Genomic DNA, 25,862 nt, shown 5'->3' on the forward strand with positions numbered 1-25,862 from the left:
TGTTTCGAAGTTAACGATTTAAGGCAGGCTGGGTATTCAGACATTATATATCAAGCAATGAAATAGGCAATAAATAATTTTACACTGACCTGAAGCGCAGTCGTCTCCGGTGTATCCCTCCTGACAGGCACAGAATCCATCCTTACACACCCCTCTCTGGCTGCAGTTATTAGCACAGAAGATGAGAGCGCAGTCTTCCCCGAGGAAGCCGGGCCGGCATTGGCAGGTTCCGTTCACACAGGCTCCTTGATCTGAGCAGTCGTTCAGACATCGGCCCTGAGAGCAGTCCTCTCCAGCATAGGCTTCCTCACACACACACTCTCCATCAATGCACAAGCCCCTGTCAGAGCAATCACCTGGACACCGAGACTCTGAGCAGTTCTCACCGCCAAAGTTACGGTCGCACACACACTCGCCTTCGATACAAATGCCCTGGCCGGAGCAGTCGTCTGGGCATCGGGGTTCAGTGCAGTTCTTGCCAATCCACCCTTCTTCACAAACACAGCCACACACTTCCATGCTGAAGGTGCCATGGCCACACTGAGGGACGTAGTCCAAGCGACCTAAGAGTGAACAATCATGTTGAAGTAAACAGTTCACACAACACTGAAAAAGCCATCATTTGACTCACACTAATGTCTTGGAGAACTTTTGACTAATGGCAACCGTTAAAGTGCTGTTTTTTACAATCGCTATAACAATTTTTTCAATACTTTAAACACATTTCCTAAACTCTTAAAGGGTTAGTTCACCCAAAAATGTAAATTCTGTCATTAATTCCTCACCCTCATGTGGTTGGACACCCGTCAGACCTCCGTTCATCTTCAGACACAAATGAAGATATTTTAGTGTAAAGCTGATGCTGAGAAAGGCTTCAGATAGGCCTCCATTGGCATTCAGTACATTTACACTCACAAGACCCATAAAAGGCACTAAAAACGTCGTCACAAAGTCCATCTCACCACAGTGGCTCTACAATAATTTTACGATGCGACGACAATAGTTTTTGTGCGCAAAAAAAAATCTAAATAACGCCTTTATCCAGCTTGTTCTTGTCTTCCGTGTGTGTCTCCACGACGCATGCGTGAGAATATGAGCAGATCCGGCGTTCGGGAATCCATGAAATACACACTTTAGCCCCATTTTGAGAACTACGCTGAGACCTAAAGCACGATCAGTGTAGAATTCATCAGCTGAGATACGCGCGTCTTCCTCTGCTCGTAAACAAATCTCTTCTGGGTCATGTGTCCGAACGCCGGATCTGCTCATATTCTCACGCATGCGTCGTGGAGACACACACGGAAGACAAGAACAAGCTGGATAAAGGCGTTATTTTGATTTTTTTGCGCACAAAAACTATTGTCGTCACATCGTAAAATTATTGTAGAGTCACTGTGGTGAGATGTAACAACGTTTTTAGTGCCTTTTATGGGTCTTGTGAGTGTAAATGTACTGAATGCCAATGGAGGCCTTTCAGAGCATCAGATTTACACTAAAATATCTTCATTTGTGTCTGAAGATGAACGGAGGTCTGACGGGTGTCCAACCACATGAGGCTCAGTCATTAATGACAGAATTTTCATTTTTGGGTGAACTAACCCTTTAACACAGTTAGCACAACAGCTGTCTCTGTAGGCTATAGACTTAAACACATTTATTGTTGCTTTTACACAAAATGCATACAGTTAACAAAAATGTAAAATGTTTGAACTTCTTTTACACACAAGCTCAACCAAGACCAAAACAATGGATTTTCACTGGCAAATTGACCAATGCTTTAACACTGTATGTCAGAACAGATAACACCATGTTCTAAACCTAAACCTTATAGGCTAAAGTCAAGGTGAACAGCTGTTTATATTGAGAATGGAAACACAAATATATCCCCTGTATTTTATTCCATTGGTGGTGATAAATAGCTGATTGAATGTGTGCAAATATAAAAATCACAGCTGATTCCCATCCAGGAATTGCTCAGGTGTTGATGTTCTTTCAATCACATGATCATATGGTATACAGTAAAAGCGGACATCTTGGGCTGATCTTGTGTGGAAAAGGAACAATATAGAGCAACACAAAGAAAGTCATAAAAAGGCATGCATGAGGGAGAGAAAGATGAGTATCAGGACAAGGGAGAGGATTGGGACAAAGCCAAGGGAGAGGAATGCCTGGACAAGGACAGGTAGAGATTGAGGAGTTGGAAAGCATGGTGGCGCTCAAAGAAGGGCCAGAATTAGGGTAACTGATGAAATAAGAGCTACTATCATAGACCATGTCATAAACCACAGGCTATCATACAGAGAGACTGGTGAATGAGCACAGCCAAATCTCAGCCGGGACACAGTGCCATCCATTATCCAGATTATTATTATTTATTTTTTTTTCAAGACACCAATAGGTAGGATATTGTATAAGGGCTTCTCCTACTGCAAAGCGTAAATGATTTGACCATGTATTACAGTGACTGTATGCCTCTGGTCCCTAACTGTATTTCATCTATCTAAAGATTCAACGTCTACCTTCATCAGGGGGCAGAGGAAAGTTCCTGAATGAAGAACAGAAACCTGCTATTGTCAACATGGTAATTGCTGATAATGAAATAAAACTGAAGGGCATTCTATAAAGTTACTCTGAGATGGGTCATTACTTTTTTTAAATCAATTTTGCATGCATTTATTAAACCCAACAAAACAAAAATGTGGACAGGCTTCAAAAGACACACAATCTATGATCAATTTTGTATAAGGGCAGACCTGAAACAAAAAATAATGCAGTTTCTGTAATTTCATCAAGTGTTAGTGTTTTTATAACATTGTGCTATGATTGACTAAATGTTCCAGTTGGAAGAGAACATGTGCTAGGGTTTTGGTAGACATAGTGTATTGTGTTTTGAAAATTAGTTTTGGAGTTTAGTTTACAATGTGTGATTTTGAGCATGAAATTAATCGTTTTGGCAATTGCGTGATGTAGGTGTGATGGTGCGTTAAGAGTTTAGGAAAATTGTTAAAAGTATTGAAAAAAATGTCATAGCGATTGTAAAAAACTGTAAGTTCCTAATTTATTTTCGGAGGGCTCCTACAATAGGTTTATATGCATCTACTTTAATTTTCTCATAATATACATTGCACATCACCTTATTTCTCAAAGAGTCTGAACATGGTTTGATTGAATATTTAGTCTCTCTAAATCCCTTCTTTCCACAAGCCTACTCTGCTCTGATTGGTCGGACGGCCTACTCTGTTGTGATTGGTCTACCACTTAGACCCTATAGAGTGGTGCAGGTATGACATCACTTTTGTAGGCAAACCGCGGAAGCAAGTTAGCATTTTAGCAAATCCGGTTCCCTCGTCCCAAAGTCAATGGATTTTTTAAATGAGATTTTGGTTAAACTTCAAAAATGTATGCATTTTCATCTTTTGACTAATGACAACTGTTAAAGTGCCACTATTAAGTTTCAAAATTAGTTTCAAAATTTAACCCTAACCCCAAGGTCAAAACAAAACTTTAATTTTCTCACAATATTTATTGCACATCACCTTAAACTTACTCACACCACCACACCTGTCCCTAACTTTACCCTTAAACTCACCCACACCACCACACCTATCCCTAACTTTACCCTTAAACTTACCCACACCACCACACCTGTCCCTAACTTTACCCTTAAACTCACCCACACCACCACACCTATCCCTAACTTTACCCTTAAACTTACCCACACCACCACACCTGTCCCTAACTTTACCCTTAAACTTACCCACACCACCACACCTGTCCCTAACGTTACCCTTAAACTTACCCACACCACCACACCTGTCCCTAACTTTACCCTTAAACTTACCCACACCACCACACCTGTCCCTAACTTTACCCTTAAACTTACTCACACCACCACACCTGTCCTTAACTTTACCCTTAAACTTACCCACACCACCACACCTGTCCCTAACTTTACCCTTAAACTTACCCATACCACCACACCTGTCCCTAACTTTACCCTTAAACTTACTCACACCACCACACCTGTCCCTAACTCTACCCTTAAACTTACCCATACCACCACACCTGTCCCTAACTTTACCCCTAAACTTACTCACACCACCACACCTGTCCCTAACTTTACCCTTAAACTTACCCACACCACCACACCTGTCCCTAACTTTACCCCTAAACTTACTCACACCACCACACCTGTCCCTAACTTTACCCTTAAACTTACCCACACCACCACACCTGTCCCTAACTTTACCCTTAAACTTACCCACACCACCACACCTGTCCCTAACTTTACCCTTAAACTTACCCACACCACCACACCTGTCCCTAACTTTACCCTTAAACTTACCCACACCACAACACCTGTCCCTAACTTTACCCTTAAACTTACCCATACCACCACACCTGTCCCTAACTTTACCCTTAAACTTACCCACACCACCACACCTGTCCCTAACTTTACCCTTAAACTTACCCACACCACCACACCTGTCCCTAACTTTACCCTTAAACTTACCCACACCACCACACCTGTCCCTAACGTTACCCTTAAACTTACCCACACCACCACACCTGTCCTTAACTTTACCCTTAAACTTACTCACACCACCACACCTGTCCCTAACGTTACCCTTAAACTTACCCACACCACCACACCTGTCCCTAACTTTACCCTTAAACTTACCCACACCACCACACCTGTCCCTAACTTTACCCTTAAACTTACTCACACCACCACACCTGTCCTTAACTTTACCCTTAAACTTACCCACACCACCACACCTGTCCCTAACTTTACCCTTAAACTTACCCATACCACCACACCTGTCCCTAACTTTACCCTTAAACTTACTCACACCACCACACCTGTCCCTAACTCTACCCTTAAACTTACCCATACCACCACACCTGTCCCTAACTTTACCCCTAAACTTACTCACACCACCACACCTGTCCCTAACTTTACCCTTAAACTTACCCACACCACCACACCTGTCCCTAACTTTACCCCTAAACTTACTCACACCACCACACCTGTCCCTAACTTTACCCTTAAACTTACCCACACCACCACACCTGTCCCTAACTTTACCCTTAAACTTACCCACACCACCACACCTGTCCCTAACTTTACCCTTAAACTTACCCACACCACCACACCTGTCCCTAACTTTACCCTTAAACTTACCCACACCACAACACCTGTCCCTAACTTTACCCTTAAACTTACCCATACCACCACACCTGTCCCTAACTTTACCCTTAAACTTACCCACACCACCACACCTGTCCCTAACTTTACCCTTAAACTTACCCACACCACCACACCTGTCCCTAACTTTACCCTTAAACTTACCCACACCACCACACCTGTCCCTAACGTTACCCTTAAACTTACCCACACCACCACACCTGTCCTTAACTTTACCCTTAAACTTACCCACACCACCACACCTGTCCCTAACTTTACCCTTAAACTTACCCACACCACCACACCTGTCCCTAACTCTACCCTTAAACTTACCCATACCACCACACCTGTCCCTAACTTTACCCTTAAACTTACCCACACCACCACACCTGTCCCTAACTTTACCCCTAAACTTACTCACACCACCACACCTGTCCCTAACTTTACCCTTAAACTTACCCACACCACCACACCTGTCCCTAACTTTACCCTTAAACTTACTCACACCACCACACCTGTCCCTAACTTTACCCTTAAACTTACTCACACCACCACACCTGTCCCTAACTTTACCCTTAAACTTACCCACACCACCACACCTGTCCCTAACTTTACCCTTAAACTTACTCACACCACCACACCTGTCCCTAACTTTACCCTTAAACTTACCCACACCACCACACCTGTCCCTAACTTTACCCTTAAACTTACTCACACCACCACACCTGTCCCTAACTTTACCCTTAAACTTACCCACACCACCACACCTGTCCCTAACTTTACCCTTAAACTTACTCACACCACCACACCTGTCCCTAACTTTACCCTTAAACTTACCCACACCACCACACCTGTCCTTAACTTTACCCTTAAACTTACCCACACCACCACACCTGTCCCTAACTTTACCCTTAAACTTACCCACGAGGAGCAAACACACTGGATCATTGCTACTCTCCGTTTAAGAACGCCTACAAAGCTCGTTCACAGCCAGCTTTTGGCAAATCGGACCATGCCGCCATTTTCCTCACACCGGAATATAAACAAAGGCTCGTTCAAGAGCCCCCGGTGAGGAGGGAAGTCAAACGCTGGTCATCCCATTCAGAGATCACGCTACAGGCAGCTCTTGATGACGTCGACTGGGACATGTTCCGCGCGAGTTCTGAAGACGTCAGCGAGTTCACAGAAGTGGCGCTCTGCTTTATTAACACACTGACAGAGCAAGCCACACAAACATTAACTATAACGTCCTTCCCTAATCAGAAACCGTGGGTGGACAGTTCAATTCGCACTGCAGTAAACTCGCGCACCACCGCTTACAATGCCGGTCTCCTAACGGGGATATGAGGGAGTACAAAGCTTCATGTTACGCCCTCCGGCGCGCCGTTAAAGCCGCAAAACTCCGCTATAAAGACAGAGTGGAATCTCATTTCCAACTCAACGACTCCCGGCGGATGTGGCAGGGACTGAGAACCATCTGTGCTTTTGGAACTAAATCCTCTGCAGAGGTGAGAGCTGATCCGTTACTGGTGAACGAGTTAAACTCTTTCTACGCTCGCTTTGATGGTAATCGCGGCAGCGCGACTCCGGCGAGTGACGCGTCAGAGAGAATCCCTCAGAGCAGCAACGGTCACGTGATCTCTGTCTCGGAGGACGAGGTTCGGAGGGCACTCAAACGTGTGGATGTCAGGAAAGCTGCTGGGCCGGATGGTATTTCAGGTCGTGTTCTGCGGTCCTGTGCTGATCAGCTCGCAGGGCTCTTTACATCCATATTCAACGAGTCCCTTGCTACATCTGTTGTCCCCACCTCCTTCAAACGATCCTCCATCATCCCTGTACCTAAGATCAGTAAACCCTCTTGCCTAAATGACTATCGTCCAGTGGCTCTCACATCTTTAGTCATGAAGGTCTTTGAGAGACTCATTAAAAACAACATTTGCTCCTCCATTCCTGACACTTTGGACCCTCTTCAGTTTGCCTATCGTCCCAATAGATCGACTGAAGATGCCATTTCTCACGTCCTTCACTCCTGCCTCACTCACATCGACAGCAAAAGTGGGAACTATGTCAGGTTGCTATTTATTGACTATAGCTCAGCCTTTAACACCATAGTTCCCATTAAGCTAACACACAAACTCCTGGATCTAGGCCTGAATTCTTCTCTCTGCCTCTGGATTGAAGATTTCCTCACTGGCAGACCCCAGGCGGTGAGAGTAGGCCAGTTCACCTCCACCTCCATCACCCTGAGTGTTGGAGCTCCACAGGGCTGTATGCTGAGTCCCCTGCTCTACTCTCTCTACACCCATGACTGTTTGTCCACACACAGCTCCACCTCGATCATCAAGTTTGCTGATGATACTGTTGTCCTGGGTCTCATCTCCAACAACAATGAGACGGCATACTTGGACGAAGTGGAGCAACTGACATCATGGTGCCAGGACAACTGTCTCTCTCTGAATGTTAACAAGACCAAAGAACTGATTGTGGACTTCAGGAAGAGACAGCATCGGTCATACTCCCCTCTCATGATCAGCGGGACACCGGTAGAGAGAGTGAGCAGCTTCAAATACCTGGGTGTGAACATCTCCGAGGATCTGACCTGGACTACACACATCCAGACACAGGTGAAAAAAGCCAGGCAAAGACTGTACCACCTGCGCCAGCTGAGGAAATTCAGGGTTTCACCAGCCATCCTGAAAACTTTCTATCGAGGGGCGATAGAAAGTGTCCTGACTCAGTGCATCACAGCGTGGTACGGGAACAGCACCAGTCACGACTGCAAAGCCCTGCATAGAGTGGTGCGCTTATCCGAGCGCATCTCAGGCTCAGCTCTCCCGTCTCTGCAGGACATCTACACCAAACGCTGCAGAGGTAGAGCTACTAAAATCATCAGAGACATTAATCACCCTGCAAACTCTCACTTCACCCTGCTGCCATCTGGTAAGCGCTTCCGTAGCCTGATGGCAAAAACTGAAAGACTCAGGAGGAGTTTCTTCCCCCAGGCCATCAGACTCCTGAACTCAGTCACGTGACTTCACTTCACCCCGCACACGCATAAACATACGGTTTTTTAACATTAACATCCACATACTGCAATTGCACTGCACTTTACTTTCCTATTGTTACTGCGTAACAACCTGTAATAAACCTTGCACATTATACTTCTTTATATATACATATATATATATTTTATGTTAACCACTTATTTTTAAGTCTACAGTTTATCTCACTTATCATATCCACATATTTTTTATATTTTTATTTATCTTATTTCCTATTTTTATCTTTTACTTGATTTATTTATAATTCTACTTATGTTAATACTTTTTATTCTAATTTTATTCTATTTCTATTTTAATTTCTTGTAACTGTTATTTGCACTGTCCATGGAGCGGACCTGTTTACATTTCACTGCCAGTTGTATATTGTGTATATAACTGTGTATGTGACAAATAAAACTCTTGAATCTTGAATCTTGAATCACACCACCACACCTGTCCCTAACTCTACCCTTAAACTTACCCATACCACCACACCTGTCCCTAACTTTACCCTTAAACTTACCCACACCACCACACCTGTCCCTAACTTTACCCCTAAACTTACTCACACCACCACACCTGTCCCTAACTTTACCCTTAAACTTACCCACACCACCACACCTGTCCCTAACTTTACCCTTAAACTTACCCACACCACCACACCTGTCCCTAACTTTACCCTTAAACTTACCCACACCACAACACCTGTCCCTAACTTTACCCTTAAACTTACCCACACCACCACACCTGTCCCTAACTTTACCCTTAAACTTACCCACACCACCACACCTGTCCCTAACTTTACCCTTAAACTTACTCACACCACCACACCTGTCCCTAACTTTACCCTTAAACTTACCCACACCACCACACCTGTCCCTAACTTTACCCTTAAACTTACCCACACCACCACACCTGTCCCTAACTTTACCCCTAAACTTACTCACACCACCACACCTGTCTCTAACTTTACCCTTAAACTGACTCACACCACCACACCTGTCCCTAACTTTACCCTTAAACTTACCCACACCACCACACCTGTCTCTAACTTTACCCTTAAACTTACCCACACCACCACACCTGTCCCTAACTTTACCCTTAAACTTACCCACACCACCACACCTGTCCCTAACTTTACCCTTAAACTTACCCACACCACCACACCTGTCCCTAACTTTACCCCTAAACTTACTCACACCACCACACCTGTCTCTAACTTTACCCTTAAACTTACCCACACCACCACACCTTGTCTCATAATATTGTCCTGAGAGCAGTCCTCTCCAGCATAGGCTTCCTCACACACACACTCTCCATCAATGCACAAGCCCCTGTCAGAGCAATCACCTGGACATCGAGACTCTGAGCAGTTCTCACCGCCAAAGTTACGGTCGCACACACACTCGCCTTCGATACAAATGCCCTGGCCGGAGCAGTCGTCTGGGCATCGGGGTTCAGTGCAGTTCTTGCCAATCCACCCTTCTTCACAAACACAGCCACACACTTCCATGCTGAAGGTGCCATGGCCACACTGAGGGACGTAGTCCAAGCGACCTAAGAGTGAACAATCATGTTGAAGTAAACAGTTCACACAATACTGAAAAAGCCATCATTTGACTCACACTAATGTCTTGGAGAACTTTTGACTAATAACAACTGTTAAAATGCACCTATTAAGTTGCTATTTTGGTTTCGGATGGCTCCTACAGTTGGTTGACATGCATCTAAGTTCAAAACAACACTTAGTTTTCTCATAATATATATTGCACATCACCTAAATCTGTAAAACTGCATTCTACCATCTTCAAAATATCTCTAAATTACGGCATATGCTCTCAATGCCAAATGCTGAAAAGTGAGTTAATACGTTCATGAGCTGTAGATTATTGTAATGCTCTACTGGGTGGTTGCCCTGCTCGCCTAATAAATAAACTCCAGCTGGTCCAAAACACAGCAGCTCCAGTTCTTACTAGCAGGAAGTGAGACCATATTAGCCGGTTCTGTCAACACTGCACTGGCTCCCTATTAAACATTGCATACATTTTAAAATCTTGCTTATTACTCAAAGCACTAAATGGTTTAGCTCCAGTACTTGAGTGAGCTCTTAACATATTATACTCCATCACTCTCTAAACTCTGGCCAGTTGATCATACAGAGAATATCCAAATCAACTGCAGGCGCTCGATCCTTTTCCTATTTAGCTCCTAAACTCTGGAACAGTCTTCCTAACATTGTTCGGGAAGCAGACACACTCTGTCAGTTTAAATCTAGACTAAAACACATCTCTTTACTGTGGCATACACATAAAACACTTTTTCAATGAAATGATTGTTAGGCTGCATTAACTAGGTCAGCCGGAACCGGGAACACTTCCCATAACACCTGATGTACTCGTGACATCATCAGAAGAACGGCATCTACGCTAATGATAGTCTCTCTGTTTTATCCCGAGGTTTACTGCAGTCAGCCGGATCCGGGCCGTATCCAGATCAGATGGTGGACCTGCGCCCAGACAAGACCAACGCATGACCCTGAAGTGTCTGAGAGACCGTGATTAGACTCCCCCTGCAACTGCCTCATCGACACGGCATCTCAATAAACCCGTCTCCGGCGTGATGACTCCGATCTTTCGAATATTACAATTTAATAATTGTTTAATCAATACGTCATCCTCAATAAACCCGTCTCCGGCCTGTTGGCTCCGATCTTTCGAATATTACAATTTAATAATTGTTTAATCAATACGTCATCCTCAATAAACCTATCTCCGGCCTGTTGGCTCCGATCTTTCGAATATTCCGATTAATATGACCAGTGAATCTAATATGAATCGATCAATCGATCATCTGATCTAATATGACCCCTGTCCTGTAAAGTTGCCAGAATAATAATCATACGCTGTTTGTTAATTGGCCAGAGGAGAACTGCCCCCCCGACTGAGCCTGGTTTCTCCCAAGGTTTATTTTCCTCCATTCTGCTCCTGATGGGGTTTGGGTTTCTTGCCACTGTTGCCTCAGGCTTGGCTTGCTCAGTTGGGGACACTGATTTGTCAACTAAATATCCAAATAAATCTAATTAAGTAAACTAAATTAACCATATAAAATAAATTACTGATCTGCCCACATTGTCACTGTATGATAATTGAAATGAGCTGATGACATCACTGTTTTCTCCGGAACGGCTGTACGTCAAATCAACAAATCAAATTCTGTTGCAATATTTTCCTGTTTAACACTGTGAAGCTGCTTTGAAACAATCTACATTGTAAAAGCGCTATATTAATAAAGTTGACTTGAATTGACCTTATTTCTCAAAGAGTCTGAAAATGGTTTGATTGAATATTTAGTCTCTCTAAATCCCTTCTTTCCACAAGCCTACTCTGCTCTGATTGGTCGGACGGCCCACTCTGTTGTGATTGGTCTACCACTTACAGCGCATATCAGAAGTGAAACGCCTATAGAGTGGTGCAGGTATGACATCACTTTGTAGGCAAAATGCGGAAGCGAGTTAGCATTCTAGCACATCCGGTTCCCTCGTCCCAAAGTCAATGGATTTTTTTGAACGGGATTTTGGTTAAACAGCTGAAATAAGGTCTGTGGTGAACACGAGCTCAAGACACTTTCACGTTTTATTCTACGACACAAAATACATCAGTATTACCCCACTCGTGACTTTTTGAAGCTGTTATGTGTCTTGAAAATGCGGTTGATAACATGTGGCTGTTGGGGAGATTAAATCACAGAGCTTGTTTTTAGCGATAATCCAAAAGCCTATGGGAGAATCCCATTGGGTTTTTCTCAAGGGAACCAGTGTGATGCTAACTGACGGTTTGCCTACGCCATGACATTATACCTGGACCGCTCTATTACCTCACCTGCTCTGGAGGCTTCCTCAGTGCTCGATAAACAGTGATACGAACGATGGAGTTGGTTTTTCTGTATCAATTCCAGCGAGAGTCCTTATCCTTTTGAAGCGACATGTCAACAACACGAACCAAACTCTTCCAGGCCTCAGCTACAACTAGTGCGGAGCAACGTGATGAGATTAACAACGCTCACCACGTGGATCATATAGATCAGATACAGACGGGAATGAGTGCGTTTCAATTATATTTCATATCCTCTAGTGGTCTAAACATGAACCAGCACTGTGTATGCACACATATTCAATCACGTCTTCTTCAGATGTGCAAATAAGGACATGATACAGCCGTACGTCTGATCATTAACATTGGGTTATTCTGATACACCGAAGACAATGATGTAGACTGACAATTCAAAAGAAGAATGGGCAAAAAAGTAGCTTTTAAACTGACGTGTGTCGTTTGTTCACAGACTGTAGACTCTTAAATGTATTGAAGATATCATTAGACCTTTTAAATGTTCTTCCGCGTTTCTCCTTGTTTTGTCGGTTTGTTGTTATAGGGTTAGATTTTTAAAATGCTTAAGGTGCCCTCAACTCTCTGTCATATTTTAATATTCATGTGTGTGTAATGAGTGTGTAGTGTGTGTTTTACTGGTTGTGTCCGTACGGCATCATTTTGTGGGGCTTTGCAAACCTGTATTAACTCTAGTGTGGGATTTATCTACAATATTCACTCGTCATGACAGTAGAACAGGGCATTCTGGTCAATCTACTGCAGTATTTCCTCTCTCAATCAGTAGAACATGTGGTTAACACCGGTCATGCATGGAAAACAAAAAATACCATCATATACAGCGAAACCGGTATAATTTAGAAAAATACTGTGATATAATTTGTTTTAGGAATGTATCAGGAAGTGAGACTGGAATTGCTGACGACTCATTTTAGCAGTTCGGAATCTATTTATTTTAGGACACAATGACTTTATTTGTCATGCATTTTGAAACAAAACAGCTTTATTATACACTGCATGAAAGGGAATATTCGAAAAAACATAATAAGGGGACTTTAACAATGTGACTGCATGTGATTTAAATAAAGAACCAGACCGGTCTGGTTCATGAATTAATCATTCAGACTGGTTGTGTGACCTGGGTCAACTGATTAATCAAACTCTGTGATTTTAAGTGTATACAAGTTAGATCATTTTATGATAATTTTGTTGTGTTCTCCTATCCTGAACACTCCTTTAAACATGTCCTTAAAAAATGAATGCATTTTCCTCAAAAGAAACCCAATCAAAGATGTGTGGAACAACGAGCTTGAGTAAATAATGACAGAATTCACACTGGGAGAGATATTCCTTTCATTTGCATCAGGTTGGACTAAAATTAAACTGAAGCAGTAAAAGTGAATAATAATTCTGAGGCAATATCTTGCAATCGTATTTGCTCCGGAACATGTAGCCTGGTTTGATTCAGCAAACAGAATACTTATCAAGGGCTTGAGGGGAAGACCTATCCAGCAGCAGTGCTGTAATTAATCTAGTTCACAATCTAACCTCATTTGTATAGCTTAACATGACGTTCCCTTTACTACTGCAGTGTTTCAGCTGTTTTTAGCTGCCCTGGAGGGGCTCCAGAGCCGAGGTTTGCAGGTGTGGATCCACTAGAGCGCTCCTTTGAGACGCTAAACAAGCACAACACCACCACCGTCCACAGTTCTGTCGTCCCTATGGGTCAATGCACAATACAGCCTGTGCTTCACTTAGCACTGCAGTCACATCATAAGCGACAGAAGCACCAGGAGGAGCTTTTGTGTTCGTCCACCAATCAGCAGAAGCCACTTGACATTGATTCAGGATTCAAGAAGTCGAGTTTGAATAATCCACTATAAAACAACCAGGGGTGTTAAAGACACTGTCTGTTTATAATATCAAAGTGTCTTTTTACACCAAGTGCAAATAGCCTGCCTTGTTGGTAATTTAATGATCAATTTAATACGCCCTTGGTATTTATATAAACTGTCCCCAAACTTTAATGGTACTGGTAGTATATATTTGCTGCACCTGGTCTCATTGGAAAAAAGTACCTGTGGCAACATTTTTTCAAAACGCAAAATACATACCAATACGTACATATCACAGCATTTTCCTACAGAAATAAACACTAGAGGCACTTTTTATCGTTTTCAAACACACTTATGATTAAAGATTATGGATCAATGACTTGTTTTCACGCGGCTCCTTGCACAATATTATTGATGGAGATGGTATGTGTGGAAAACCCTTATATGGAGATGGGTTGGGTGGAAAGCCCTTATATGGAGATGGGTTGGGTGGAAAGATGGGTTGGGTGGAAAGCCCTTATATGGAGATGGGTTGGGTGGAAAGCCCTTATATGGAGATGGGTTGGGTGGAAAGATGGGTTGGGTGGAAAGCCCTTATATGGAGATGGGTTGGGCGGAAAGCCCTTATATGGAGATGGGTTGGGCTGAAAGCCCTTATATGGAGATGGGTTGGGTGGAAAGCCCTTATATGGAGATGGGTTGGGCGGAAAGCCCTTATATGGAGATGGGTTGGGTGGAACGCCCTTATATGGAGATGTGTTTTGTGGAAAGCCCTTATATGGAGATGGGTTGGGCTGAAAGCCCTTATATGGAGATGGGTTGGGCTGAAAGCCCTTATATGGAGATGGTATGTGTGGAAAGCCCTTATATGGAGATGGGTTGGGCTGAAAGCCCTTATATGGAGATGGTATGTGTGGAAAGCCCTTATATGGAGATGGGTTGGGCAGAAAGCCCTTATATGGAGATGGGTTGGGTGGAAAGCCCTTATATGGAGATGGGTTGGGCTGAAAGCCCTTATATGGAGATGGGTTGGGCTGAAAGCCCTTATATGGAGATGGTATGTGTGGAAAGCCCTTATATGGAGATGGGTTGGGCTGAAAGCCCTTATATGGAGATGGTATGTGTGGAAAGCCCTTATATGGAGATGGGTTGGGCAGAAAGCCCTTATATGGAGATGGGTTGGGTGGAAAGCCCTTATATGGAGATGGGTTGGGCTGAAAGCCCTTATATGGAGATGGTATGTGTGGAAAGCCCTTATATGGAGATGGGTTGGGCTGAAAGCCCTTATATGGAGATGGTATGTGTGGAAAGCCCTTATATGGAGATGGGTTGGGTGAAAAGCCCTTATATGGAGATGGTATGTGTGGAAAGCCCTTATATGGAGATGGGTTGGGCGGAAATCCCTTATATGGAGATGGGTTGGGTGGAACGCCCTTATATGGAGATGGGTTTTGTGGAAAGCCCTTATTTGGAGATGGGTTGGGCTGAAAGCCCTTATATGGAGATGGTATTGAGACAGAGTGACACGCGTCATAATCTGAAGACCACGCCCACCGGGGGGGAAAACAATCGAACGCTCTCCATAGACTTTGCATTGTGTGAAGCGGCATCCTTGTCATTTCGGACTTATAACAAAAAACAGAACAATGTCTAAAAGCGGATATGTGACAAAGTGTACAGCAAACAAGCTAAGCAAAACCCACAACCAAAAACCCAGACGTTTTTATAAGCTACTGACCCAAAAAACGAGCGTTTAAGGACAAAAAAGTGGATACAGGCCATTGAGACAGAGCGCGACACGTTATATTACACTGAGAACTACACCCACTGGAGGGGAATGTAATAAGCGACAGGAAATATCATATATAAAACTGACATTTGGATATTTGACTTAACAGTGACAACATATTTACAGCACACATAGGTATACTGAGACACACTGAGTGTCAGGATCCCAAAATGTACCCATTCTTCCTGCTGAAGCGTCACGTTTTACTGCCTTTATCCACTTTTGTCTCCTTAAACTCTCGTTTTTTTTGGGTCGACAGCTTATTAAAACGTATTTCTGTGTTTTTTAGCTTGTTTGCTGTACGCTTTGTCACATATCAGCTTTTAGACATTGTTCTGTTTTTTGTTATAAGTCCGAAATGACAAGGATGCAGCCTCACGCAATGCAAAGTCAATGGAGAGCGTTGGATTCTTTTCCCCCCCGGTGTGGGCGTGGCCTATATACGCTCTGTCTCTATGTGTGGAAAGCCCTTATATGGAGATGGGTTGTGTAGAAAGCCCTTATATGGAGATGGGTTGGGCGGAAAGCCCTTGTATGGAGATGGGTTGGGCGGAAAGCCCTTATATGGAGATGGGTTGGGAGGAAAACCCTTATATAGAGATGGTTGGGTGAAAAGCCCTTATATGGAGATGGTATGGGTGGGAAGCCCTTATATGGAGATGGGTTGGGCGGAAAGGCCTTATATGGAGATTGGTTGGGCAGAAAGCCCTTATATGGAGATGGTATGGGTGGAAATCCCTTATATAGAGATGGGTAGGGCAGAAAGCCCTTATATAGAGATGGGTAGGGCAGAAAGCCCTTATATGCAGGTGGGTAGGGCGGAAAGCCCTTATATGGAGATTGGTTGGGCAGAAAGCACTTATATAGAGATGGGTAGGGCGGAAAGCACTTATATAGAGATGGGTAGGGCGGAAAGCCCTTATATGGAGATTGGTTGGGCAGAAAGCCCTTTATATGGAGATGGGTTGGGCGGAAAGCCCTTATATGGAGATGGGTTGGGCAGAAAGCCCTTATATGGAGATGGATAGGACAGAAAGCCCTTATATGGAGATGGGTTGGGCAGAAAGGCCTTATATGGAGATGGATAGGGCAGAAAGCACTTATGTGGAGATGGTATGGGTGGAAAGCCCTTATATGGAGATGGGTTGGGTTGAAAGCACTTATACGGAGATGGGTTGGGCTGAAAGCTCTTATATGGAGATGGGTTGGGCTGAAAGCTCTTATATGGAGATGGGTTGGGCTGAAAGCTCTTATATGGAGATGGGTTGGGCTGAAAGCTCTTATATGGAGATGGGTTGGGCTGAAAGCCCTTATATGGAGATGGGTTGGGCAGAAAGCCCTTATATGGAGATGGGTTGGGTGGAAAGCCCTTATATGGAGATGGGTTGGGTGGAAAGCCCTTATATGGAGATGGGTTGGGTTGAAAGCACTTATATGGAGATGGGTTGGGCGGAAAGCCCTTATATGGAGATGGGTAGGGTGGAAAGCCCTTATATGGAGATATGCGGGTGTGTCTTATGCAAATGATTAACCTTGTGTACGCGGCGGCTCATTTAGAATACTCCACGTTCACTAACTTCAGAATGAGGTTAAGAACAAATTAATGAGCGTACAAAAGTTTTGTGAATCTGGCAGAGATTTTTCCACGAGTTCTCCTGTGCGTACAAATACGAAAGAATCCACGTAATTATTAGAGCTTGAGACCCATTGTGAATACGACGTCTGTAATTGTACAGTATAGTCTAGAGTTTATTTCTTGTTGTGGTTATTTGCATGTCTTTCAAACATTATTCAGAAGCAGCGCTCCAAATTTCGTTGTAATACAATAGTAAGATCCCAGAAACATAATATTTAATAATCTGCAGGATATGCAAGCAATGCGTGGATCATACACTTACCCATAACCGAGCTCTCTCCGCAGCAGCTGGAGCTGCACTGAGCCCGGAGCACAGACACCTCCCTCTCCAGCATCTCTATGCGGTTCGCCAGCTGTTCCAGGGCAGCAGCCGCAGGACATCCACAGGCCTGCTTCGGGATATTGATGCGATGGGTGAAGGTCATCTGGCTGTCCGAGTCTACCGTCTCTTCTGTGTACTCTGTCGGCATCTTGTCACTCCCAGCTGTATCTCTGTTTATCTCTGGGCCTGGTTCGGTGTCCAGGTCCACTGAACAGAGGGACTCTAGAGGGACATTGATGTTGTATACATGGTTGAAGATCATGGGCTGGGTCTGGTTGCTAGCGGGACCCCCACCTTCTGGAACCTGTCGCCTCACCCTTGTGGTCCTCACTAGTTTGCTGGTGGGGTTAGGAACAGCTTGAATCCCAAAGAACAGTAGAGCCAGGCTCACTATTGAACCTTTTATTGCCATGGTGCACCCCGGCATCATAACTCAGGCACTAGGGCGAGATCATCAACTCCGCAAATACACCTGTGGACAAGAAGAGACCATACTTTAGCTCTGGAGAAAGGGAAAGAAAACTGCAGGGCGAACAATTGCAATACTTTTACTGGCCTCAAAACAAATATGTGATCTTGAGCTCAACAGCAGTGCTGCGTCTCACGGGTATTTCTGTGGCATCGTATGGGTCAAAATTATCCATTTTTTTTTTATGCCAAAAATCATTAGGATATGTTCCATGAAGATATTTGGTCAATGTTCATATCATAAATTTATTATTAGTAGTAATATGCATTGCTAAGGACTTCATTTGGACAACTTTAAAGGAGATTTTCTCAATATTTAGATTTTTTTGCATCCTCAGATTCCAGATTTTCAAATAGTTGTATCTCGGCCAACTGCTAAGATTTTTTAGTTAACGTTACTTAATGTCCAATCATTTTTTTAACTTACTTAAAACAATTTAGTAATCTGTACTGTTTGCATGCTATACCTTCTGTACTTAGAAAACCCAAGTAAACATTACTTGACTGGTTTGAGTACCATTTTGCCAAAGCAAAAAAACAAAACACACACCAAAAAAAAAAAACAGGCGCGCAAAAGGTTTTTGAGGAGGGGCAAGATTTAATATACTCACCATTATGGTGATCAGTGTTCCCTTTGGAACTTCATTCATATTATTGTAATTATCTTCATTAATGATTTGTGAATTAAGGATATATAACAACTATTGTATGTAATATATTGTGTGTGATCTTTTAACATTTTATTGCTAACATTTTGGTATAAACTTTTAATTGGATTGATGTAATCCCTCTATATTTGTGACAAAATCTTGCAATTGATCAGACACAGACACACACACACACACACACACACACACCACACACACACACACACACACACACACACACACACACACACACACACACACACACACACACACACACACACACACACACACACACACACACACACACACACACACACACACACACACACACACACACACACACACACACACACACACACACACACACACACACACACACTTCAACATTCAGCATCACAACACAACAAGGGTAACAAGGTTTAAAACCTTTTTATTATTATTAATAAGACTATGACAGTTGTATTTGCTGTTGTTATTGTGGTTGTACTGACAAAAGACAGCAAATAAAATGGTCAAATAAAGCCAAAAATAGTAAAACAAAGCAATTAATTTATTCACGCCGCAATGCACTCTGGGAGTCCTCAGATCACAGATAGAATTACGTTGACAAAACTTTGTTTAAGTAAAACGGTTTAAGTAAGAACAACTTGATGCAATTAAGTTATGCTTACTTAATTTAATTAATTCAAAGGGATTCCTCAATTTCTTTAAGTAAAGTCAACTAATCACTGTAAATTTTATTTATTCAGTTTTCTCAGATGATCTATAAATCTCAATTTCAAAAACTGACCCTTATGACTGATTTTGTGGTCCAGGGTCATATATGAAAAATATTGTATTTGTTAAATTTAGGAAAAATGATTTTAATCATTTGTTTCAATGTCTATGGTGGTTATGGCCCTGCTCTGATGACATTTTCAATACAATCTATAATTATAGGACTTTATCTGATTGACAGCTCATTGAGCCAATCATGTCGCGATGAAGGAACTCCTTACTGTCTGACCGCTGGTGTCATTGAACACTAATACAAATGATTCTGTGGTGAAGTAAACAGTACAGTAATTTCTACATGAAAAAGTTAGTTCAGGCAAGAATTCCAAAAATGAAGTAAATTCTATATTAGTACTCAATTCAAGCTTGCAGAAATTAAAGTGTATAAATTTCAGCGATACAGAAATACGTAAAACTACTCAACTTTTCTGATACTGGTGATCCCATCATGTTTTCCAGCTGAATTTACACTGTTTTATCATTGCTTTTGGTGTTAGGTTTAGTAAAATGACATTTTGTGACATTTGGAGTTCATTTTCTACTCAAAATGATACATTCATACTCAAAAACGATGTATTGTGTATTGTCTCTTTAATCAGATGCGCATATTATGTGTATTATATGGTGTCACGATATCTTAGAAGCATACACTTTAAAAGCCTGGTTTAATTCAGTGTTATATGATTTGAGTAAAAAGTCTTTAAACTTTAGCTAAGTAGAAATTACTCAATATTTTATTGTAAAAGTTAAAATACTTAAAAAGTAAACTTATTAAAAGTATTTTCTTTGTTAATTTCAGGGATGCACCGCATCCAACTTCAGGTACGGCAAAGGAAGGACAGTCATCCTGGCATAATGTTGCCTATTCTTTCTTTTTTTACAGTTAAAATAAAATAAAATGAAAAATACACTGCTGGAAGTGACTTCATTAATGTGTTTACTGTGATAATGGACGGAGGACGGGAGTAGGATTCGGTATTCGGTTTCGGCAAAATCTTAACCAATGGTTTCGATATTCGGCCGAACCCCAAAAATCTGGATTTGGTGCATCCCTAGTTAATTTTACATAATTTAGTTAAGTAGAATTTACTTAATTTAATCACTTAAAAAATCTGCATGCAAAAACTTGCGGAAGAAAAATGTTTTACACACCAGTAAAACTGTTCATATTTAAACTAAAATGAAAAATGCATATAAATGCAATTTTGAAAAATGCAATATAAATACAAAATATATATTCGAAATATGAATGAATAATGTAATGGTACAAAACATGTTATGAAATAGTGTGTATATTTAGTGTTATTTAAATACTGTCTCCTTTCCCCCTGCTGCAAAACATTATGATGTGTTTATAATGTTCAGCTCATTCTAACTCATGCTTCCAGGACTATAACAAGTCATTCCTGCAATTTCATCAAATGTAGACAATGTCAGTTTGATGACATATAAATCAGCAAGAACAATGTTGAGAAATCCAAATGTTTATTGGAAGTGACAGCCGTAGTCAGCTCATCCGAACCCTCTCACACTGGCCCCGTTCCATCGATGTTGAGCCAACACAAAGACTCAAACTGGTACGCAGAACTCATATTGATTCTGTATTTATTTGCTGAAATTCTAGATATTTAACCCAGAAGCTTTCCTTACAGCACAAGAAAATATTGGAGTATATTCTGTTGATACAGTTCAATGATTCAGTATATGATTTTCTTTAAATCTCCCTTAATCCCTTATATAGTACGAGAGCAAACTGTAAAATAAATCAGTCAGACTGACACCTGGTCTTCGGAGGCTGTGGTCAGACTGATAATCTCCTCTGACATTTGCTATTTTTCCTGGACTGGCAGACATCCTCTTCCCTCCTGAAGAAACTCTCTTTATCACTGCTCAATCACTTGGAAACCTAAACGTAAATGTTCAGCGCTACACCATGGAAGAAGAACGCATTTGTAGAGAACAAAACATCCATCAATCCGAATCAATCACACAATCCCAATTGTGCTTTTTTTTGGTATATTTTCATCTTTCTTTAGTGTGTTGCTGTTTGAGCATGAAAAAGGTCTGCAAACGTATAAAGCCACTCAAAAGAGAGATATTCTCTACACTCTAAAAAATGCTGGGTTAAAAACAACCCAAGTTGGGTTGAAAATGGACTAACCCAGCAATTGGGCTGTTTTAACCCAGTGAATGGGTCGTTTTAACCCAGCGGTTGGGTTAAATGTTTGCTTAAAACAACCCAATTGGTGGGTTAGTCCAGTCTGACTTCACTGTATACGTCTCATCTTTCTCAGCAACGCAACCCGAAACCGTATTGTCGCAAATTTGTCGTTCAACCACGTTGGTTAAATAATGAGTATTAACTTATTTTATTGAACTAGTTTGAGATCGAAATTATGCTAGATCTTTTGCTATAAATTACATACATGGCATCTGAGGACAAATTTTGCTTTATTTCCAGATTCAGGCTCGTTTTTACTCTTCAAAAACAGTGCTTTAAAGCTCTTGACAAATAAAAGACGTAAATGACATTTGTGTGTATTGGAAATAAAGGATTGTACTTAATGTCAACTTGTTTATTTTGCTGAAGATATGGATTTATTAAAGCCACATGCAAACAAGAAACTCTGCTTCTAAACACAGGTCGAGAGCTGTCGATCAGACCACTCAACTTTGCGATGCTGTTTGCGAATGTTCGTTGGAACGATGCATTCGGGAAACACAGACCCATTGAACTGTTGAAAACAACAGAAATTTTAACCATAGTTGGCTTACGATGCTATTGGGAAACACATCCCAGAGCGTTACTGACAGACTGGGAAGGGAGGTGCTGCAACAATGGAGAATATGTGGAAAATTATGTTTTTTTTTAACATTCAAGGATGAAAACCTATTCTAGACTCCAAAACCAAAATCAAAACTTTGTAAAAGGGCATAATATTGCCTCTTTAAACTAACAATCCGAGTGTACTTTCATATTAACGACCTACATCTGTAGACATTTTGTCACGATAGAATGAACATGTTACTGTAGGGTTGTACAGTCATATATTCCTGTCACATTTCTATCAACCCCCCCCCCCTCTTCATATATACATGAAAATGCACTATTCAAAATTAAATAGTTGTAATTCAGGAATGCTTTGGAATATAAACATGAGTTATAGAAAAATAGTTATAGAAGTTGAAGTTTATGAAAGTTTTACAAAGCATGTTGGACTTTAAAACTGCAAGAAAATCAAAGCCAGAAATCTGAACAAGTTGTGTTCCAAATTTTATATCTCAAAAAATGAGCTTTCAGTCAGATTTTGTTTGGGTGCAGTACCAAACGCTTCCACTATTTGAGTAATCTGAACTTTATACTGTATTTCCATAATTTTCAATCTGATTTAGGCTAGCTTATGGATTTTGTTTAAGCCTATCCAAGCAGGCTACTAGCATCTATCAAACATTTGTCCTATAGTCTTTCAGATTGCCAATACAGGACAGGTCAATGTTTTCTATATAGACGGCTGATGCTTCGTATTAAATGGTGTTATATTGCATTAAATGATCAAGCTTTATTAGCTGACTGAATTTGATTATGGGATGCAAGGACGTGTTGCAGTGTTTGCTTTGAAATTAGCAGCATTAAAAGAGCAATGGTTATCCAGTTTATTTATTCTTTATTCATGCAATTTTTAAAACAAGTTGTGTTGAAAAAAAGTTATGTACAAAGAATGTTATCACTCTTCTGAAAATAATTCGGCATAAGAGCCACTTTCGATTGTCTAACGCTCCATTAAAACAGGTCCGCTGTTTATGCTTTGTAATTAATGCATGTATTTCTGGTTTTAAAAATGTTATGAAATAAATACCATGCGTCATATTATTATTGAGTAAAAATAAGTCTATTTATACATATTTGTTTAAAGTATAGGCTAAATTAAAATAACGTTATTAACCGGTATTTTTTCATATCAAACCGTTTTCGGAACAGTAATGTTTACTGAGGAACGCAAAAACGGAAACGTTATAATATCGATTCTGCTCGGCGTGAACACATTGATATTTTTTTCCGTTTTTAAGCCCTGCCCACAACATTTGAGTTTGGGAAGTTCGGTCTGGACTTGATCCGTTGTGGAACAACTATGGCTTAACCAATGAAATTGTCAGGGGGCGGGCTTTAGACGATGATGGACAGATGATCAACAGTAACGTCATCAAAGAGCGATTGGGTTGAATTTGTTCTAATCCTAAACGGAGAACTTGTTCATATATTCGTTCACCTTTACTATTTCTCTCAGAAATGATGCTGGTGTTGGTAAATTACTCTGTGTGTGAATGCCTGTTATTTACATTGCTTCTTCCGATCTCTTTTTGCACTTAAATTGGCTTATTCTTACTGTCGACATTAAAAATGATGCATGTGTTTTTCTGAGGGATTGCCGTTTTGACACTTTCCACCTGGACACATATTTGCTAATTATCTTTAATGTATTTGCCCTGTTTTGATCCTATTCTTTTTTACAACACTAGCAAAGATCGTTTACACTCATCTTCTTCTTCTCCTTCTTCTTCTCCTTCTTCCAGCGTGCGTGCAGTTGAGGTCTGTTGACAACTAACGTTATGCGTCGCTCCGTTGCTCTGATTGGTTGTAGGTCTATCCAATTGAGGTCTTTCCTGTTTGGGTTGAAACACGCCCCATAATCACAGCCCAACGGAGCAGAATCAGACTCATATTCTGACTAGAATTGAGTATGACGACGTCAGGCTAGTATAGGATATTACTGTTTTAAAAAGGTACAGGATGTGGGGGTGACAGGTTAAGGGTTTTATTTGACCCTGGAGCAGGCGAGGCTTGTTAATTCCACCTCCATCCTGCCTCTTCCAGGACTGACTGGCACACTTCACTTCTCATTCCCACACAAGTGCTCTGACATTACACAACCCATTTCACACCTTCTACATTTGCATAGTAGTAACACAGTCTGCTTCACAAATATGAGCCAAAACAATGCGGTTTTAAAAATCACACAGCATTTAACTGTAAAACTTGAGATTTGAAAAATGTCTTTCCTATGGTCTAGTATTTCCTATAATGGAGAAGATTAGAGAGAGATCCATACAGACTCTCTCTCTCTCTCTCTCTCTCTCTCTCTCTCTCTCTCTCTCTCTCTCTCTCTCTCACTCTCTCTCTCTCATAAATTGCTGTGTTCTCTTCAAAGGAGAAGTCAGAACGGGTCATGCAGACAACTCTGCGTTTCTCTTGTTATAATGGGCTGATGGGAAACTTTTCTTTGACTGGAGATCTTGGCAATGCCTTTGCCTTTGAAGAGAATGGAGTGCCATCCGACTGAATGACGAAGAGACTCAATTAGTCCAGCTCTAAGATACACGTGACAGAGGAGACCACAGGGCCCTGACTGTGCACTTTTCCCAATATCCTAATTTACTTCTGAACAATGGTTATCCACATGGAAGAGCTGTGATCGGAACGGAGTGTGTGTGTGTGTGTGTGAAAGGAGGGAAATGTTTTCAAAACTGATAATAATAATAATTATAATGTTTCTTGAGCACCAAATCATAGCATATTGATTTCTGAAGGATCATGTGACACTGAAGAGTAATGATGCTGATGCCATTGCAGAGATTCATTAAATTTGATAATATATAAAAATACAAAAGAGTTATTTTAAATTTGATGTTTTGAGTTTACATGCACCTTCATAATGTGATTATAATAGGATTTCGGCAATATTGCGATTGAACTTGACCTCATGTAAACGCAATATTTTCGTCAAACGTTTTAGCGGCATCTAGTGGTGAGGTTGTGAATTGCACCTGCTCATCCCTCCCTTTTAGAGCACATAATGAAGCTACGGTGGCCCACACAGGACAAAGATATCGTCGTCTTAGAGTGACTAGCGCTGTGTAGAGAAGTTTGTCCCTTTAGGGCTACTGTAGAAACATGGTGGCACAAAATGGCGTATACGCAATACTTCTGTCAAAATAAAAAAAACTTGCCTTGCCTTGCCTAATGCGATTAAAGGTGCAGTGTGTAAGTTTAGTGGCATCTAGTGGTGAGGTTGTGAATTGCACCTGCTCCTCCCTATCAGAGCACAGAGAGAAGCTACGGTGGCCCACACAGGACAAACATGTGAGACAGCAGAGAGTAGCTAAAGCTCTGTAGAGAAGTTTGTCCCTTTAGGGCCACTGTAGAAACATGGCGGCACAAAATGGCGTCTCCACTGTAAGGGACCCGCGGTGTGTGTAGATAGAAACGGCTCATTCTAAGATCA

General features: G+C 41.6%; 1 protein-coding gene across 2 annotated transcripts in view; it reads right to left on the reverse strand.

Moving 5' to 3' along the window:
* tnr (tenascin R (restrictin, janusin)) overlaps positions 1-25,862 on the reverse strand; it is a gene marked incomplete at its 5' end in the record, with an annotated part of 342,772 nt that overhangs the window by 134,616 nt on the left and 182,294 nt on the right. The window contains 2 exons of one of the 2 annotated variants that reach the window (XM_079818631.1): positions 90-563; positions 17,633-18,164. In XM_079818631.1, coding sequence (XP_079674757.1) covers positions 90-563; positions 17,633-18,122 — 964 coding nt within the window. Of the gene's footprint in view, positions 1-89; positions 564-17,632; positions 18,165-25,862 lie in introns of those variants that run through there. The other variant, XM_079818630.1, reaches the window with a different exon arrangement.

Source organism: Gobio gobio (genome assembly GCF_949357685.1).
Source record: "Gobio gobio genome assembly, chromosome: 6".
NCBI classification, from domain to species: Eukaryota; Metazoa; Chordata; class Actinopteri; order Cypriniformes; family Gobionidae; genus Gobio; species Gobio gobio.